Source organism: Somniosus microcephalus, chromosome 14 (genome assembly GCF_052327205.1).
Source record: "Somniosus microcephalus isolate GS21.2 chromosome 14, FLI_Smic_1.0, whole genome shotgun sequence".
NCBI lineage: Eukaryota > Metazoa > Chordata > Chondrichthyes > Squaliformes > Somniosidae > Somniosus > Somniosus microcephalus.
Window position 1 is genome coordinate 5456602 of NC_141000.1, and position 19545 is coordinate 5476146.

General features: G+C 48.1%; 1 protein-coding gene across 2 annotated transcripts in view; it reads right to left on the reverse strand.

The window, feature by feature from the left end:
* Positions 1-19545, reverse strand: part of LOC147107294 (phosphorylase b kinase regulatory subunit alpha, liver isoform-like) — a 157293-nt gene that overhangs the window by 101982 nt on the left and 35766 nt on the right. For both annotated transcript variants that reach the window (XM_086006176.1, XM_086006175.1), the window contains exons 6-8: positions 15041-15121; positions 7911-8009; positions 7651-7797 (exon numbers count right to left, since the gene is read on the reverse strand). In XM_086006176.1, coding sequence (XP_085862302.1) covers positions 7651-7797; positions 7911-8009; positions 15041-15121 — 327 coding nt within the window. The remainder of the gene's footprint in view (positions 1-7650; positions 7798-7910; positions 8010-15040; positions 15122-19545) is intronic.

Sequence of the window (19545 nt, forward strand, 5' to 3'; positions counted from 1 at the left end):
CCGCCCCCTCCCTCTCTCACCCTGCCCCCTCCCTCTCTTGCCCCGCCCCCTCCCCCTCTTGCCCCGCCCCTCTCTCGCCCCCTCCCTCCCCCTCTCTCACCCCGCCACTCTCCCTCCCCGCCCCTCCCCCTCTGGGTGCTACATGCAATGAAATTAGGAACACAGGAACAGGAGGAGGCCATTCAGCCCCTCGAGCCTACTCCGCCATTCAATGAGATCATGGCTGATCTGGGACCTAACTCTATTTACCCGCCTTTGCCCCATATCCCTTAATACCTTTGCTTAACAGAAAGCTATCAATCTCCGATTTAAAATTAACAATTGATCTAGCATCAATTGCCGTTTGCGGAAGAGAGTTCCAAACTTCGACCGCCCTTTGTGTGTAGAAGTGTTTCCTAATTTCACTCCTGAGAGGTCTGGCTCTAATTTTTAGACTCTGCCCCTCGTCCTAGACTCCCCAACCAGCAGAAATAGTTTCTCTCTATCTACCCTATCAGTTCCCCCTTAATATCCTGAAAACTTCGATCAGATCACCCCTTAACCTTCTAAATACTAGGGAATACAACCCTAGTTTGTGTAATCTCTCCTTGTAACTTAACCCTCGAAGTCCGGGTATCATTCTGGTAAACCTACGCTGCACTCCCTCCAAGGCCAATATATCCTCCCTAAGGTGTGGTGCCCAGAACTGCTCCCAGTGCTCCAGGTGTGGTCTAACCAGGGTTCTGTACAGCTGCAGCATAACTTCTACCCCCTTGTATTCTAGTCCTCGAGATATAAAGGCCAGCATTCCATTAGCCTTTTTGATTATTTCCTGCACCTGTTCATGACATTTTAATGATCAATGTACCTGGACCCCCCGAGTCTCTTTGGACCTCCACTGTTTTTAGCCTTTCACCATTTAGAAAGTACCCTGTTCGATCCTTTTTAGGTCCAAAGTGGATGACCTCACATTTGCCTACATTGAAATCCATTTGCCACAGTTTTGCCCATTCACTTAATCTGTCGATATCCCTCTGTAATTTTATGCTTTCATTTACACTGCCTACAATGCCGCCTATCTTTGTGTCATCGGCAAATTTGGATATGTGGCTTTCTGTGGCATTGTCTAAGTCATTAATAAATACTGTGAATAGTTGAGGCCCCAACACAGATCCCTGCGGGACACCAGCAGTCACATCCTGTTCTTTTCCGGTTTGTTGGTTTTGTTGTGCGGTACACAGATAAATCACCCCCCACCCCATTGAACTTTATCCAAATCCTTGCAGGCCAAAGCTCGAATAGATAGGCCGGTCCTAGCAGTGGGAAGGTTACCAGTGATTCAGCTGGAGTAATTATACAGAACTACAACTGAACTCAGTGCTTCAGCGTAAGAAAGAGGATTCCCATCCTTGATTGCATTCCTGTTATCCCTACTGGAACTGCATGGGTGTCGGCTCAGGGTGATGAATGACCCTGGCTCTGATGTGGGTCCCTCCTAAAGATGAATCACAGAATCATAGAAATTTACAGCACAGAGGGAGGCCATTCGGCCCATCTTGTCTGTGCCGGCCGACAAAGAGCTCTCCAGCCTAATCCCACTTTCCAGCTCTCGGTCCGTAGCCCTGTAGGTTACGGCACTTCAAGTGCATATCCAAGTAATTTTTAAATGTGTTGAGGGTTTCTGCCTCTACCACCCTTTCAGGCAGTGAGTTCCAGACCCCCACCGCCCTCTGGGTGAAAAGATTTCTCCTCAACTCCCCTCTAATCCTTCTCCCAATTACTTTAAATCTATGCCCCTGGTTATTGACCTCTCTGCTAAGGGAAATAGATCCTTCCTATCCACTCTATCTAGGCCCCTCATAATTTTATACACCTCAATTAAATCTCCCCTCAGCCTCCTCTGTTCCAAAGAAAACAACCTCAGCCTATCCAATCTTTCCTCATAGCTAAAATTCTCCAGTCCTGGCGACACCCTCGTAAATCTCCTCTGTACCCTCTCTAGTGCAAACACATCTTTCCTGTAATGTGCTGACCAGAACTGTACTCTAGTTGAGGCCAAACTAGTGTTTTATACAGTTCAAGCATAACCGCCCTGCTCTTATATTAAACAACTTGTAAACATTCTGGCCTAGAAATTCAGTTAGGGGCGCCCAGCTCACCTGGGTGCCGGAATTACCGCTGCGCGCGGAGCCACTTGCGCCAGCGGGATATTCAGTTTCAGCGCCCCAAGTGGAAGCCGGCCGCTAAACAAGGGTTTCGGCGCCCCGCTTGGGGCGCTGAAACTGAATATCGGCGTGCAAAGTGCCACAGCGCCACCCGCTGCGGCACGGCAGCCTGCGGTACTGCAGGCCTTCCTCTCACTCTTAAGGGGGAGGTGCCTGCAACAGCGCGATCCCCGCTCGCGAGTGCCGGCAAATGAGCCCGGCACCAAGGAGAAGTGCCGGGCTCTCGGGAAACAGCCGGCAATGCCGCGGGGGGGGGGGGTGTAGGAGGCCGGGGACGGAGGTGCCGGCAGGCGGCCGCCGAAAAAGCGGCCGGCCGCACCTCCACCTTAACTCGCCCCACTGCCGGCACAGGTAGGCCCCGTGTACCGGTCGCTGTCTGCGGCCGGCGTGGGGGAGGCGGCAGCAACCAAATATGGCCAGCGGGGCGATAGCGGGGCACTGCGCACACCGATGACGTCATCGGTGGCGGCGCAGCGCTAATGGCTAATGCTGCCATTAGCACCCCGCTAAATATCGCGGTAGGTTTGCACAGTGGCGCAAAAGCCCTCTTTGGGCGCAAACTGGTGGCGCAGGCCACTGAATATCTAGGCCTCTGTGTCCAAGGTCACACATGAAGACTGCCCATTTGGAGTGAGGCTTGTGTAGAATACACCACTGAAGGGTCAAATGGGGCCAATTCTAAACCTATCCGCCTGGAGGGGTCGTGGCCCGAGAATGGCGTGGAGCCCCTTATTGCCCCATTTTCTCTGGCGTCTGATCACCGCCATCTTGGATCTGCCTGTTCTCGGCAGGAGGCCACGTTAAATATGAAAAATCAGGGTCCCATGATGTACATAGGACCTCGATTTCAGTTTCCAGGTACAAATGGGCAAAGCGTGTGCTTCACACATTTGTACCAGGCAGTGGCCAGATGGCCCAGCAGTCCGTAAAATGGTCCAGAAATGATTGTTTTTTTTTTTTGCTTTTGCTTTTGCTGGGTGCGGGGAGGAGCAGGGCTCCAAGGCCACCCCCACCTCCAGGCTCCGAGTGTCAGTCAGCTCACTGTGGGGCCGGCTGAGCTTCCATCCTCCCACAGTCGGCGAGCTGCAGCAGGGGCACCCACAACTCTCCAGCAACAGGTGAGTGAAGCTCGGGCCCCTCACTCACAACCACAGGCGGGCAGGGGGCTGCTCCATCTACTGCCAGTTAGCAGCATAGGAACAGGAGGAGGCCATTCAGCCCCTCGAGCCTGTTCTGCCATTCAATCAGATCATGGCGGATCTGTAATTTAACGCTATCTAACCGCGTTGCTTCTGTAATCCTTAATACCCTTGCCTCACAAAAATCTGTCAATCTCAGTTATGAAATGTTCAATTGACCCCCAGCCTCAACAACTTTTTGGGGGAGAGAGTTCCAGATTTCCAGTACCCTTTGTGTGAAGAAGTGCTTCCTGACTTTTTTAAAATTATTCGTTCATGGGATGTGGGCGTCGCTGGCATTTATTGCCCATCCCTAATGGCCCTTGAGAAGGTGGTGGTGAGCCGCCTTCTTGAACCGCTGCAGTCCGTGTGGTGAAGGTACTCCCACAGTGCTGTTAGGGAGGGAGTTCCAGGAATTTGACCCAGCGACGATGAAGGATCGGCGATATACTTCCAAGTCAGGATGGTGTGTGACTTGGAGGAGAACTTGGAGGTGATGGTGTTCCCATGCGCCTGCTGCCCTTGTCCTTCAAGGTGGTAGAGGTCACGGGTTTGGGAGGTGCTGGCGAAGAAGCCTTGGTGAGTTGCTGCAGTGCATCTTGTAGATGGTACACACTGCAGCCACGGTACGCCGGTGGTGGAGGGAGTGAATGTTTAAGGTGGCGGATGGGGTGCCAATCAAACGGGCTGCTTCGTCCAGGATGGTGTTAAGCTTCTCGAGTGTTGTTGGAGCTGCACTCATCCAGGCAAGGACATTGCCCTGAGGAACTCCTGCAGTGATGTCCTGGGGCTGAGATGATTGACCTCCAACCACCACAACCATCTTCCTTTGTGCTAGGTATGATTCCCATTGACTTCAGTTTTACTAGGGTTCCTTGATGCCACACTTGGTCAAATGCTGCCTTGATGTCAAGGGCTGTCACTCTCACCTCACCTCAGGAATTAGCTCTTTTGTCCATGTTTGGACCAAGGCTGTAATGAGGTGTGGAGCTGAGTGGTCCTGGCGGAACCCAAACTGGGCATCAGTGATCAGGTTATTGGTGAGTAAATGCCACTTGATAGCACTGTCGACGAAAGCTTCCATCACTTTGCTGATGATTGAGAGTAGACTGATGGGGCGGTAATTGGACAGATTGGATTTGTCCTGCTTTTTGTGGACAGGACATACCTGGGCAGTTTTCCACATTGTCGGATAGTTGCCAGTGTTGTAGCTGTACTGGAACAGCTTGACTAGAGGTGCGGCTAGTTCTGGAACACAAGTCTTCAGCATGATAGCCGGGATGTTGTCGGGGCCCATAGCCTTTGCTGTATCCAGTGCGCTCAGCTGTTTCTTGATAACACGTGAATCAAATTGGCTGAAGACTGGCTTCTGTGATGGTGGGGACCTCAGGAGCAGGCCGAGATGGATCATCCACTCGACACTTCTGGCTGAAGATGGCTGCAAACATTTCAGCCTTAACTTTTACACTCACTTGCTGGGCACCACCATCGAGGATGGGGATGTTCATGGAGCCTCTTCCTCCTGTTAGTTGTTTAATTGTTCACCACCATTCACGACTGGATGTGGCAGGACTGCAGAGCTTTGATCTGATCCGTTGATTGTGGGATCACTTAGCCCTGTCTATGGCATGCTGCTTCGCCTGCATGTAGTCCTGTGTTGCAGCTTCACCAGGTTGGCACTTCATTTTTAGGTACACCCGGTGCTGCTCCTGGCATGTTCTTTTGCACTCCTCATTGAACCAGGGTTGGTCCCCTGGCTTGATGGTAATGGAATGGTCGTGGTGAGGAATATGCCAGGCTATGAGGTTACAGACTGTGGTGGAATCCAATTCTGCTGCTGCTGATGGCCCACAATGCCTCATGGATGCCCAGTTTTGAGCTGCTAGATCTGTTCTGAATCTATCCCATTTAGCATGGTGGTAGTGCCACACAACACGATGGAGGGTGTCCTCAGTGTGAAGATGGGACTTCATCTCCACAAGGACTGTGCGGTGGTCAGTGCTACCAATGTTGTCATGGACAGATGTCCTTCAGGACTCAGCCAGCTCGGTCAGTAGTGGTGCTACCGAGCCACTCTTGGTGATGGACATTGAAGTCCCCCACCCAGAGTACATTCTGTGCCCTTGCTACTCTCGGTGCTTCTTCCAAGTGGTGTTCAACATGGAGGAGTACTGATTCATCAGCTGAGGGAGGGTGGTAGATGGTAATCAGCAGGAGGTTTCCTTGCCCATGCTTGACCTGAAGCCATGAGACTTCATGGGGTCCAGAGTCAATGTTGAGGACTCCCAGGGCCACTCCCTCCTGACTGTATACCACTGTGCCGCCACCCCTGGTGGGTCTGTCCTGCTGGTGGGACAGGACATACCCAGGGATGGTGATGGAGGAGTTCGGGACATTGGCTGAAAGGTATGATTCTGTGAGTATGACTATGTCAGGCTGTTGCTTGACTAGTCTGTGGGACAGCTCTCCCAATTTTGGCACAAGTCCCCAGATGTTGGTGAGGAGGACTTTGCAGTTCGACTGGGCTGGGTGTGCCGTTGTCGTGTCTGAAGCCGGTGTCGAGGTCGATGCCGGGTGGTCCGTCCGGTTTTCTTCTTCTTATTGTTTCTTGTAGCAGTTTGTTACAACTGAGTGTCTCGCTCGGCCATTTCAGAGGGCAGTTAAGAGTCAACCACATTTCTGTGGGTCTGGAGTCACATATGGGCCAGACCGGGTAAGGATGGCAGGTTTCTTTCCCTAAAGGACATCAGTGAACCAGATGGGTTTTTACAACAATCCGATAGTCTCATGGTCACCATTACTGATACTAGCTTTTTATTCCAGATTTATTTAATTAACTGTATTTAAATTCCCCAGCTGCCGTGGTGGGATTTGAACTCACGTCCCTGGATCATTAGTCTGGGCCTCTGGATTACTAGTCCAGTGACATTACCACTACGCCACCGTTCCTGACATCACCCTGAACAGCCTAGCTCTAATTTTAAGGTTATGCTCCTTGTTGTGGCCTCTCCCACCAAGGGAAACAGTTTCTCTCCCTCGACCCTAAAAACTCCTATAATCATCTTAAACACCTCGATTAGATCAACCCTCAATCTTCTATACTCAAAGGAATACAAGTCTAATCTACGCAACGTGTCCTCATAATTTAACCCTTGTAGCCCCGGTGTGATTCTGGTGAATCTGCGCTGCCCCCCCCCCGAGGCCAATACATCCTTCCTGGGGTGCGGGGCCAAGAGCTCTGAACAACTGTAACATAACTTCCACTCCTTTGTATTCAAGCTTCCTTGAGATGAAGGCCAGCATTCCATTCGCCTTTTTGATTATTTTCTGTACCTGGTCCACTAACTTTGACTGATTTCTGTACCTGGACCCCTCAATCGCTCTGCTGCTCCACAGTTCCCAGCTTCGCGCCGTTTCGAAAATTCTCTGATCGATCTTTCTTAGGTCCACAGTGAATGACCTCACACTGCTCCACATTGAACTCCATCTGTCACAGTTTTGCCCACTCACTTAATCTATCTGTTATAAATCTCATCATTCATCAAGAAACTATTCGTGAAATAACGCTGGACGGCCAGCTGGTGGCGCCGTCCAAGGAGTATAAATACTCGGGCGTGGGCCCAGCTTGCCCAGGGACATTTTGTAAGACAGGAACTAGAGAAGTACAACTAGACCTCCATGTTCTGAAACAAGTTGATTTAAAGCCTTGCTTTATACTCAAACCAAGGGCGTAGTGAGTTTTATTACATCACTATCAATGTCCCTTTGCAACGTTCTGCTCCCATCTACACTATTTACTGTCCCATCTAACTTAGTGTCGTCAGCAAACTTGGCTATATGGCTCTCTATTCCTTCATCCAAGTCATTTATAAATATAGTAAAAAGCTGGGGCTCCAGTACAGATCCCTGGGGGACACCACTAGCCACAGCCTGCCAATTGGAGTACATGCCCAATATCCCTACTGTCTCCTAATTCCAAACCAATTCCCTACCCATGTCAATAGGTTGCCTCCAATTCCACGCACTATCGTTTTGTTAAGAGTCTCTTGTGTGGCACCTTATCGAATGCCTTCTGGAAGTCCATATAAATATCATCCATGGACACTCCCTTATCTATCATATTAACTGCCTGTCATTAAAAATCGGTCTAAACGTCTTCAGGAAAAGAGGGAGAATACTGGTTTAACAGGAAGAGAAGGTGCTCTTGTAAAGCCGTCCAACTGCACCGCTCCAGAGGGCACAGTTATTCCAGTTAAAAGAAAACTTACTTGCAATTTGGTAATTATTTCATTCTTTGTCACATTCACAAGATCAATATCCTCCACAGCAAAAGCAGGGTAGGAAATAATTGAAAGAAGTCCCGCATCAATCTCTTTAGACGTTGAAGCTCGAGGTAACATAGAAAAAAGAATGGACTGAAATAAAAACAAAACAAGTTAAATCAATCAACAACCAAATACACTTCCTTGGTCTGATCAATAAACGGCAATACTGTGACCAATAATTCCCCTCATTCTCCCGAGTTTACCTGGCAATGTTGCACTTCATCGGGCAAAACATGAATAACCGACTTTGGGCCTCCACAGGCACCAAACAGGTCCAGTTCATCGATGGCCTCAAGAGCTGCCTGCAGAAACAGGGAATAATTAGATTAGTATCAAAATAAACATCCAGTGGGACTGTTGAATGGTGACGGATGTATTGCTTGTCGAACAATGGAAAACAGATTTACTTAAATAGGATTGAACCAGTTCAAATAAACACATGAAAGAGTCTTTATGAAATCGGAAAATGTGTGACATCTTCACTTCTATTTAGGCTCAAAGATCTGCAGGTGTCTCTCTCCAGGGATTGTGTCTACCAGTGATCTACAGGTCTGTCTGTCTCCAGGGATTGTGTCTACTAGTGATCGGCAGGTCTGTCTGTCTCCAGGGATTGTGTCCATCCGTGATCTGCAGGTCTGTCTGTCTCCAGGGATTGTGTCTACCAGTGATCGGCAGGTCTGTCTCTCTCCAGGGATTGTGTCCATCCGTGATCTGCAGGTCTGTGTCTCCAGGGATTGTGTCTACCAGTGAGCTGCAGGTGTCTCTCTCCAGCGATTGTGTCCATCAGTGGTCTACAGGTCTGTCTCTCTCCAGGGATTGTGTCTACCAGTAATCTGCAGGTCTGTCTGTCTCCAGGGATTGTGTCTACCTGTGATCTACAGGTCTGTCTGTCTCCAGGGATTGTGTCTACCAGTGATCTGTAGGTCTGTCTGTCTCCAGGGATTGTGTCTACTAGTGATCGGCAGGTCTGTCTGTCTCCAGGGATTGTGTCCATCCGTGATCTGCAGGTCTGTCTGTCTCCAGGGATTGTGTCTACCAGTGATCTACAGGTCTGTCTGTCTCCAGGGATTGTGTCCATCCGTGATCTGCAGGTCTGTCTGTCTCCAGGGATTGTGTCTACCAGTGATCTACAGGTCTGTCTGTCTCCAGGGATTGTGTCTACCAGTGATCTGTAGGTCTGTCTCTCTCCAGGGATTGTGTCTACCAGTGATCTACAGGTCTGTCTGTCTCCAGGGATTGTGTCCATCAGTGATCTACAGGTCTGTCTGTTTCCAGGGATTGTGTCTACCAGTGATCTACAGGTCTGTCTGTTTCCAGGGATTGTGTCTACCAGTGATCTACAGGTCTGTCTGTCTCCAGGGATTGTGTCTACCAGTGATCTACAGGTCTGTCTGTCTCCAGGGATTGTGTCTACCTGTGATCTACAGGTCTGTCTCTCTCCAGGGATTGTGTCTACCAGTGATCTACAGGTCTGTCTGTTTCCAGGGATTGTGTCTACCAGTGATCTACAGGTCTGTCTGTCTCCAGGGATTGTGTCTACCAGTGATCTACAGGTCTGTCTGTTTCCAGGGATTGTGTCTACCAGTGATCTACAGGTCTGTCTGTCTCCAGGGATTGTGTCTACCAGTGATCTACAGGTCTGTCTGTCTCCAGGGATTGTGTCTACCTGTGATCTACAGGTCTGTCTCTCTCCAGGGATTGTGTCTACCAGTGATCTACAGGTCTGTCTGTTTCCAGGGATTGTGTCTACCAGTGATCTACAGGTCTGTCTGTCTCCAGGGATTGTGTCTACCAGTGATCTGCAGGTCTGTCTGTCTCCAGGGATTGTGTCTACCAGTGATCTACAGGTCTGTCTGTCTCCAGGGATTGTGTCTACTAGTGATCTACAGGTCTGTCTGTCTCCAGGGATTGTGTCTACCTGTGATCGGCAGGTCTGTCTCTCTCTAGGGATTGTGTCTACCAGTGATCTACAGGTCTGTTTCTCCAGGGATTGTGTCCATCAGTGATCTGCAGGTCTGTCTGTCTCCAGGGATTGTGTCTACTAGTGATCTGCAGGTCTGTCTCGCTCCAGTGATTGTGTCTACCAGCGATCGGCAGGTCTGTCTGTCTCCAGGGATTGTGTCTACCAGTGATCTGCAGGTCTGTCTGTCTCCAGGGATTGTGCCTACCTGTGATCGGCAGGTCTGTCTCTCTCTAGGGATTGTGTCTACCAGTGATCTACAGGTCTGTCTCTCCAGGGATTGTGTCTACCTGTGATCTACAGGTCTGTCTCTCCAGGGATTGTGTCCATCAGTGATCTGCAGGTCTGTCTGTCTCCAGGATTGTGTCTACTAGTGATCTGCAGGTCTGTCTCGCTCCAGGGATTGTGTCTACCAGTGATCTGCAGGTCTGTCTGTCTCCAGGGATTGTGTCTACCTGTGATCGGCAGGTCTGTCTCTCTCTAGCGATTGTGTCTACCAGTGATCTACAGGTCTGTCTCTCCAGGGATTGTGTCTATCAGTGATCTGCAGGTCTGTCTCCAGGGATTGTGTCTACTAGTGATCTGCAGGTCTGTCTCTCTCCAGGGATTGTGTCTACCTGTGATCTACAGGTCTGTCTCTCCAGGGATTGTGTCTACCTGTGATCTACAGGTCTGTCTCTCCAGGGATTGTGTCTATCAGTGATCTGCAGGTCTGTCTCCAGGGATTGTGTCTACTAGTGATCTGCAGGTCTGTCTCTCTCCAGGGATTGTGTCTACCAGTGATCTACAGGTCTGTCTCTCCAGGGATTGTGTCTACCAGTGATCTGCAGGTCTGTCTCTCTCCAGGGATTGTGTCTACCAGTAATCTACAGGTCTGTCTCTCCAGGGATTGTGTCCATCAGTGATCTGCAGGTCTGTCTCTCTCTAGGGATTGTGTCTACCAGTGATCTACAGGTCTGTCTGTCTCCAGGGATTGTGTCTACTAGTGATCTACAGGTCTGTCTCTCTCCAGGGATTGTGTCTACCTGTGATCTACAGGTCTGTCTCTCCAGGGATTGTGTCTACCTGTGATCTACAGGTCTGTCTCTCCAGGGATTGTGTCTACTAGTGATCTGCAGGTCTGTCTCTCTCCAGGGATTGTGTCTACCAGTGATCTACAGGTCTGTCTCTCCAGGGATTGTGTCCATCAGTGATCTGCAGGTCTGTCTCTCTCTAGGGATTGTGTCTACCAGTGATCTGCAGGTCTGTCTCGCTCCAGGGATTGTGTCTACCAGTGATCTACAGGTCTGTCTGTCTCCAGGGATTGTGTCTACCAGTGATCTACAGGTCTGTCTGTCTCCAGGGATTGTGTCTACCAGTGATCGGTAGGTCTCCCTCCCAGTGTAGTGTACAGGACTGTTTTGGGTCATTTCAATGTCATGAACTTTTCTCTCTTTGGCTAATGGAACACCCAGCCTGTAAGTTAACCACGAACGACAGACTTGGTCTACTGCTAAAAACAGCACAAAACAGACAGAACTGAAAAGGTCCCAGCTCTGGACACAGCAACAAAATTAACGATGACAAAGAGGCCCCTTTTATGGGAGTCAGAAGACAAAACCTCAAAACTGTACAAAAAGAGAATGAACTGTGTGCTACTGGGAGGAAAGGCAAGATGAAGAAGACCAGGAAGAATTGTTTCGGTAAACACTCCTGGCCCTCCCCAGATCAACGGTCTGGCCCTCCCCAGATCAACGGTCTGGCCCTCCCCAGATCAACAGTCTGGCCCTCCCCAGATCAACGGTCTGGCCCTCCCCAGATCAACGGTCTGGCCCTCCCCAGATCAACGGTCTGGCCCTCCCCAGATCAACGGTCTGGCCCTCCCCAGATCAACAGTCTGGTCCTCCCCAGATCAACGGTCTGGTCCATCCACATTCTGAACCATATTCCGCGGTTGTGACTGTTATTTAGAGCTGTTGCTTAGTGTTGTTCAGCAATAGAATAAAGTGAAGCATAGAAGATTCTGAGGGGGATTGATAGGGCAGATCCCAGAGGCTGTTTCCCCTGGCTGAAGTGTCTAGAACCAGGGGTCACAGTCTCAGAATAAGGGGTCGGCCATTTAGGACTGAGATGAGAAGAAATTTCTTCACTCAGAGGGTTGTGAATCTTTGGAATTCTCTACCCCAGAGGGCTGTGGAGGCTCAGTCGTTGAGTATAGTCAAGACAGAGATCGATAGATTTTTGGATACTAAGGGATATGGGGATCGGGAGGGAAAGTGGAGTTGAGGTCGAAGATCAGCCATGATCTTATTGAATGGTGGAGCAGGCCCGAGGGGCCGTATGGCCGACTCCTGCTCCTAATTCTTATGTTCTTGTGTTTAGTAGCTTTAGTATCAGCTTCTGTGGTTGTTGTCTCTGCTCAAGGTTAGAAGTAGTAATAGAGTTATTTCTCTGAACATAGGGACAAATTAATAGTAATAACCCTACATCAAGGCCACTGCAGGGGCATCTCCAGTGTCTGCCCACTCCACGCAGCTGGGAAATCTGGAGCCGGTGGGAAGGTCGATGAGAAGGGTTCTCCTGGCTCCCCCAACCCAAGTGTTGCTGGGCCCCTCAGCCCTTTGAATAAGCAGGTCGATCTGGATTGGTTTCTTTAAAAAAAAAAGTAAAATCTGCCAGTCTTTGTGACCCATGCCACTTCCCTGGCCTGGGAGCTGGAGGCTGATGCATCTTCTTTCTCTGGGCTTACACCAGTCTTGTACTGAGCCCCGGTTGAGACAGGGAAGTGGGAACTCCCGGTGTAGAGAGTCCCCACGCTGCCTCCCAACATCACTGGGCAGAGGAAGGTTCCACCCTTACAGTAGGGTGAGCAGGAAATCTTGGGAACAGCAATGTCCCTGCCATTTCGCATTGGGCTGGAGTTATGGCAGGAGTCTGATGGAGCCCCGTAGCTCACCTGAAAGAAAATTCAGGCCTTGTGCCGCCATTGCGAGTTAACTTGTTGTGCAGGCCTTTTCACTCTGGAAAGCTCCAACAACGATAGTGTGTTGGGTCCTTTGGAGAACAGGAACTGTTGTGCAAAATGGTCTAATGTAGTCTTTAGAAGTGACCAAGTTAATCAATTAGTACCCACAATGAAAGCTGCAAAACACACACACACTGCACAAATGTAAGAGCAAGTGAATGGACAATGGAATCGTTTTGTTCAACTGCTTGTGATTTCAGAGCCGTGATACACTGAAGAACAATCGACTCTTAATTCAATCGTTTTTGCTCAGAAGCAAATTTTTGTTTATTCCTTCTTGGGATGTGGGCATCGCGGCAAGGCCGGCATTTACTGCCCATCAGAAAAAGGATGGCATTCACAGCCAGGCGAAGGGAGTCAGTAATCCTGGAAAATTCTGGGAAGGGGGGAAAAATTGTACAAGAACTGGGAATGGAGATGCAATGTCAGTAATAATTAGGGAGAATAAAACTGCAGTGGAAATATGAATTGTCAAATTGTATGAATTAATCAATATTAATAACAAAGGAGGCTTTTTTGCAAAATGTCAATCTACATCAACAGATATTCCAAATTAAGCAACTTAGATTTAAGAGGCGTAGATTAATAACTGCGGTGAAAGCATTCTTTACTTCACTTCTTTGGCCTTGGAAACAACGTTCATATTTTAATGTGTTTATTTTATATCTGCCGCTATGCAACGTGTTTCTGGGATAGCTACTTGCTACTTCCCATCACTGTTCCAAAATAAACATAATAGTTAATTCCTGTCACTTTCTAACTTTTCCAAGATATCAATTTTATGATAAAGATCCCTACAATCAGAAATGTGCGGTTGTATCCTTTTTGTCTGTTCAGCTTCAGTAACAAACTCGAACCTGATTTTCTTGCCACTGTCCACTATCTATTTCCATCAACGTTTATTGGAATATGTTTTAAATTTAATCGGCCATCTCTTGGAGCATTGTAGCTCTTCTAATTATTATTTTAACTTGCACCCAAGAATTCTAAACGAGAAGTGTTTCCCCCGTGCTCAAAGTCCAATTAGCTGCCCTGATGTTTAAACTAACGTACGAGAGTGAGATGAGCTTCAACGTCCTAACAAGCGTTTCTCACCCTTGACTTTTCCTATGTTTCTTGGTGAAATTTCTGACCATTCTGAAGCACAGTACAGAGATACAGTCTGTGTGGATGGATGGATGGCTCAGCTTTAGTTAACTGAGATATGTATTTAATGAATATAAACAATTGTATCATTGCAATGTCTCAATATTTACCAATCCAGTATCCTTATATGATGAAGATGATTGGTGACATAGCTCTCTCACGATGGAAGCCCACCATTTAGGGTCTGGTTAACCAGGGCTCCTCCATTGGGAACAGCCTGTCAGTAGCCCAAAGAACGGTCAGAGGTTGGTTCTTCGCGCTAGCCTAGCCACGGAGCTGGATCTGAGCCAGGAAGTGCCAGGCTGAGAACACAGTAATACCCAGCGTGACAACAGCGTGACTTTCCACATGATCCTCCAGACTGACATCCACCAACAGGAAAGTCTAGCCCACAGCATTACTAGCAACAACACAATTTCCTATTTTCATTTACAAGGTTGACCTTAACTCACTCCTGACTTTCTTACTTGGGTGTTCTTCAACCAAATGTGAAAATACGAATGTATTTATCAGCATCTCCTGACATATTCTTTAAATAGCGACTTTGGAATACCTCAGCTGAACAGGTGGTGAACCAAGAGGCGTTGTAACTGGAATCATCGCAGTGTTCTGGGGCGTGACGTCGCTGAAGACAAGTGGTCTTCATGACAGGTTTCACTATGTTGTCATGTTGCTCATTAAGTTAGAAATACAACAGCGTGCATAGATCCTTAGCAACTGAGAGTACAGGAACATTACTGACATGACAAAGCTCATGTTCCATCATATCTTCTGCTACCATGTGAAAACAAGCATGCGAATGTAGGCTACGTGTTTTGTGAACGGGAATATGTAAATATAGTGAACTTGGTTAGATTTTTTTGAGATATAATTCATTTCAATGCATTCCCAAAGAAAACATCATTCTCAGAGGAGCTGGGGTTGAAGGGATATGACACAAATATACCAATGTGATGCCAATAAGAGAGGTTTGAAGGCAATTGCCATAAAAGATCATGACAGTTCCTAGTACATACTACCCCACATTGTAAGAGGGCTCAACGGGAATAAGTTTAGACATTCCGACATGACGGAGTGAGCCAGTGATGGTGGAGAACGATGCAAAGCCACCTCCCCTTCCAGAACGGGTTGCCTCACTGACATATGATGATAATGCAGTGAAGCTTGTGTGGTTTATAGTTATCAGGGTTTAAAGTGAATTTGTTGTTGCATACGTTAATTACCTTGGCCATGCCCACCGAACTTGCATTCAGCTCCGCTATTCCCTGGTTCGTTTTGTCTCCACGCTCCCACATGCCATAATCCTGAGGCCAAAAGGTAAAACAAACATTAGCTCTCTTCCTGCAAAATGCCAACACTTCCATTATTGACGTTATGCACACTTCACCACCATGACTAGTTGTCATTAATCTTTCATTCAATGGCAGGTCCCATCAATGCACAACATCAAATTTAAAGGCAAATACATTTTCGGTGAGATCTGTAAGGAGTTTGGCCATTGATTAAAGCCAGCTGTAATATTTCATCGACAGTGGTGACAGTTAGTGAGGTTTTAGGTCAGTTTCAAAATGATCAAATCAGAGTTTGACAAATTCCGATTTTGGACGCAGCATAGAATGAGACATTAGGACAGGTGACCAAAAGCTTGGTCAAAAAAGTAGGTTTCAAAGGAGGTAGCGAGGCGGAGAGGTTTAGGGAGGGAATTCCAGAGCTTTTAGGGTCTCGGCAGCTGAAGGCACAGCCGCCAATGGTGGAGTGATGAAAATTAGGGATGCGCAAGAGGCCAGAATTTGAGGAGCGCAGAGGTCTCGGGGGGTTGTGCTACAGAGATAGGGAGGGGCAAGGCCATGGAGGGATTTAAAAACAAGGATGAGACTTTTAAATTTGAGACGTCTGTGGACCGGAAGCCAATGTAGATCAGACAGCACAGGAGTGATGGGTGAACGGGACTTGGTGCGAGTGAGGACACGGGGCAGTGAGCACAGGGGGTGATGGGTGAACGGGACTGGGTGTGAGTTAGGACACGGGGCAGTGAGACAGGGGGTGATGGGTGAACGGGACTTGGTGCGAGTGAGGACACAGGGCAGTGAGCACAGGGGGTGATGGGTGAACGGGACTGGGTGTGAGTTAGGACACGGGGCAGTGAGCACAGGGGGTGATGGGTGAACGGGACTTGGTGCGAGTTAGGACACGGGGCAGTGAGCACAGGGGGTGATGGGTGAACGGGACTGGGTGTGAGTTAGGACACGGGGCAGTGAGCACAGGGGGTGATGGGTGAACGGGACTGGGTGTGAGTTAGGACACGGGGCAGTGAGCACAGGGGTGATGGGTGAACGGGACTTGGTGCGAGTTAGGACACGGGCAGCAGAGTTATTAATGAGCTCAAGTTTATGGAGGGTTAAATATGGGAGGCCGGCCAGGAGTGCGTTGGAATAGTCAAGTCTGGAAGTAACAAAGGCAGGGATGAGGGTTTCAGCAGATGAGCTGAGGCAGGGGTGGAGACGGGCGATATTACGGAGGTGGAAATAGGCAGTCTTAGTGTTGGAAAGGATATGTGGTCGGAAGCTCATCTTGGGGTCAAATACGACACCAAGGTTGCGAACAGTGTGGTTCAGCCTCAGACAGCGGCCAGAGAGGGGGATGGAGTCGGTGGCTAGGAAACAGAGTTTGTGGCAGGAGCTGAAGACAATGGTTTCGGTCTGCCTAATATTTAATTGGAAGAAATTTCTGCTCATCCAATACTGAATATCGGACAAGCAGCCTGACAAATCAGAGGCAGTGGAGGGGTCGAGAGAGGCGGTGGTGAGGTACGCTGACAACACCCAGCTCTACATGTGGAACCTGACGTCATGTTTTCGGATGATATCACCAAGGGGAAGCATATTGAGGAGAAATAGGAGGGGACCAGGGTTAGGTCCTTATAATATATAACTTGTAATACAGTATCTGCCACAATTTTAGTAATCGTGGGCTGGCCTTCACACATTCCTGCTGGGTATTTTTTGTTCTTTTTAAACGTTTTACCTCAGTTTGCACTCCTCCCCTCCAATGCTGAGCTTAGACAGTGTGTGTCAGCATTCCCTTCAACCAATGGAGGGACGGGGGAGAGGGAATGGGGCGAAGAGGAACATCAGCAGCAAGACCGATCTGTGAGCAGCGGAGGCTGGTCGGACCTGACCAGGGACCGGAGCAGAGGCAGGAAATAAAGAGCGAGGTCAGAGAGGGGCTCAGACTCACTGTGAACAGCGGAGGAGGAGCGGACCTGACGGGGACCGGAGTGGAGAGAGCAAAAAAAATCAAGGAGTGACGTCACAGGACAGCAGGTAGTTGATTAATTGGTGAGTATTGGAGCATTTTTTGTCTCTAAGCTAGTGCAGGGTTTTAAACCAAGAGCTGGGGAACAATAACGAATACTTTATTAAATCAATAACACAACTAGATAAACTAATGAATTAATATAACTCTAAATAATCACTTGATTAAAAACTTTAACTAATTTAAATAAGCATATAAATAAAACACTCGAGATGGCAGGGCAGGCTATGTGTCGGGACTGTAGTATGTGGGAGTTTGTGGACAGCGCGACTGTCCTGGATTCCCACATCTGCAGGAAATGTCTCTGCCTTAAGCCACTCCGGCTCAGAGTCATTGAGCTGGAGAGCGAGTTAGAGACACTCTGACACATAAAGGAGGGGGAGGAATTTCTGGATAGTTTTATCCAGAACACAGTCACACCCCAGTGGAAAGCTCAGGTTCAGGAAGGGGAGGGTGTTAGGGAGCCAGGTAGCGGGGACGTGGGAGAGATTGAGCAGGAGGTCCCGCAGACACTGGTCCTGTCCAACAGGTACGATGTACTCGATGCCAGTGAGGACAAGGAGAAAGACTGCAGGGAGGACAGCCACACTGGAGACCGAGGCACCGTGGCTCAGAAGGCTGTCCAAGGTGTGTGGGGCAGTGGGGGAGAAGAGCAGAATAGAAATGTGGTAGTGATGGGGGACTCTATAATTATGGGGATAGATAGCGTCCTCTGCAGCCAAGAACAAAAGTCCCGAAGGGTGTGTTGCCTACCAGGTTGCCAGAGTAAGGGCTCTCTCGAGGCGGCTGGGGAGGAACTTGGAAAGGGAGGGGGTAAATCGAGTTATCGTGGTCCATGTCGGAACAAACGACATAGGTAGGAACAAGGAGGAGGTCCTGCTGAAGGAGTATCAGGAGTTAGGAGCTAAATTAAAAAAGCAGGATCTCAAGGATAATAATCTCTGGATTATTGCCTGAGCCACGTGCAAATTGGCATAGAAACAGTTAGATCAGGAGAATTAACATGTGGCAAAGGGCTGGTGTGGGAAAGAGGGGTTCCTTATCGTGGGACACTGGCATCAGTACTGGGACAGGAAGGAGCTGTACCAATGGGACCCATGTCCTAGCGGAAAGGGTAAATAGGGAGGTGGCAAAGGCTTTAAACTAGTAAGATGGGGGGAGGGAGCTACAAGAAACGTAACCAGCCTAAATATAAACAAAACAGGAAAAGAGAGCATAGGAAAGAGTAAAGTAAGGGAGGACATTGATGGCCAGGGAATAAATGGAGTTATAGAACAGGAGTGTAAAAAGATGGTTAAAAATAAAGTGAGAGGAAATTCCATTAAAAGTGGGTTAAACTGTCTGTACAGCAATGCACAGTGTCCGTAATAAAACAGGGGAGCTGGAGGCAATCATGCATTGGGAGGAACCAGACATAGTAGGGATTACTGAGACATGGCTACAGAAAAATCAGGATTGGGAATTAAACATTGCAGAATAACATATTTAGAAAAGATAGAGAGGGAATAAGGGGAGGTGGAGTAGCTGTACTTATTAGGGATAACATAATGGCAGTAGGAAAAAGTGATGCAGCTATCAGCAAGACAAAAATAGAATCCATGTGGATAGAGATTAAAAGATAATAAAGGATCAATCACACTAATAGAGGTAGTCTACAGACCACCTAATAGTGGAAGGGAGGTGGAGGAAGAAATATGCCAACAAATTAGGGAAATTAGTAAAAAAAAACATAGAATAATAATCATGGGGGATTTCAACTACCCCGATATTAATTGGACAGAAGCAGTAGTTAAAGGGCATAATGGAATGGAGTTCCTACAATATGTATAGGGCTCCCTTCTAACCCAATATGTAAAATGCCCAACAAGGGAGGATTTGCTATTGGATCTAGTAATGGGGAATGAACCAGAGCAGATAAGAGAAGTAAAAGTAGGGGAACATCTAGGCAATAATGACCATATAATACGCTTTAAGATGATAATTGAGGAGGGCGTAAGTATGACGAAGACCAGAATGGAAAAAAGCTGATTTTGAGGGGCTGAGAATAGAAGTTGGGGAAATAAAATGGACAACAGTATTGGCAAACAATGACGGAGAACAGCAATGGGAAACATTTAAAACTGTGTTCAACAGAGCCCAGGAAAAATATATTCTGCTAAAAAACAAGAACAAGCTAAACACCAATGGGACACCATGGATAAATAAAGCCATAAGGAAAAAATTGAGGGTAAGGAAAGAGGCATACATTAAGTACATGGACAGCAGGGGAGAGCATAAGGGAAAATACAAAGAGATTCAGAAATAAGTCAAAAAATAATTAGGAAGGCAAAGAGGAACTACAAAATTAAATTATCAAGGAACATTAAAGAAAACAATAAAATATTTTACAGGCACATTAATAAAAAAAGGAAGG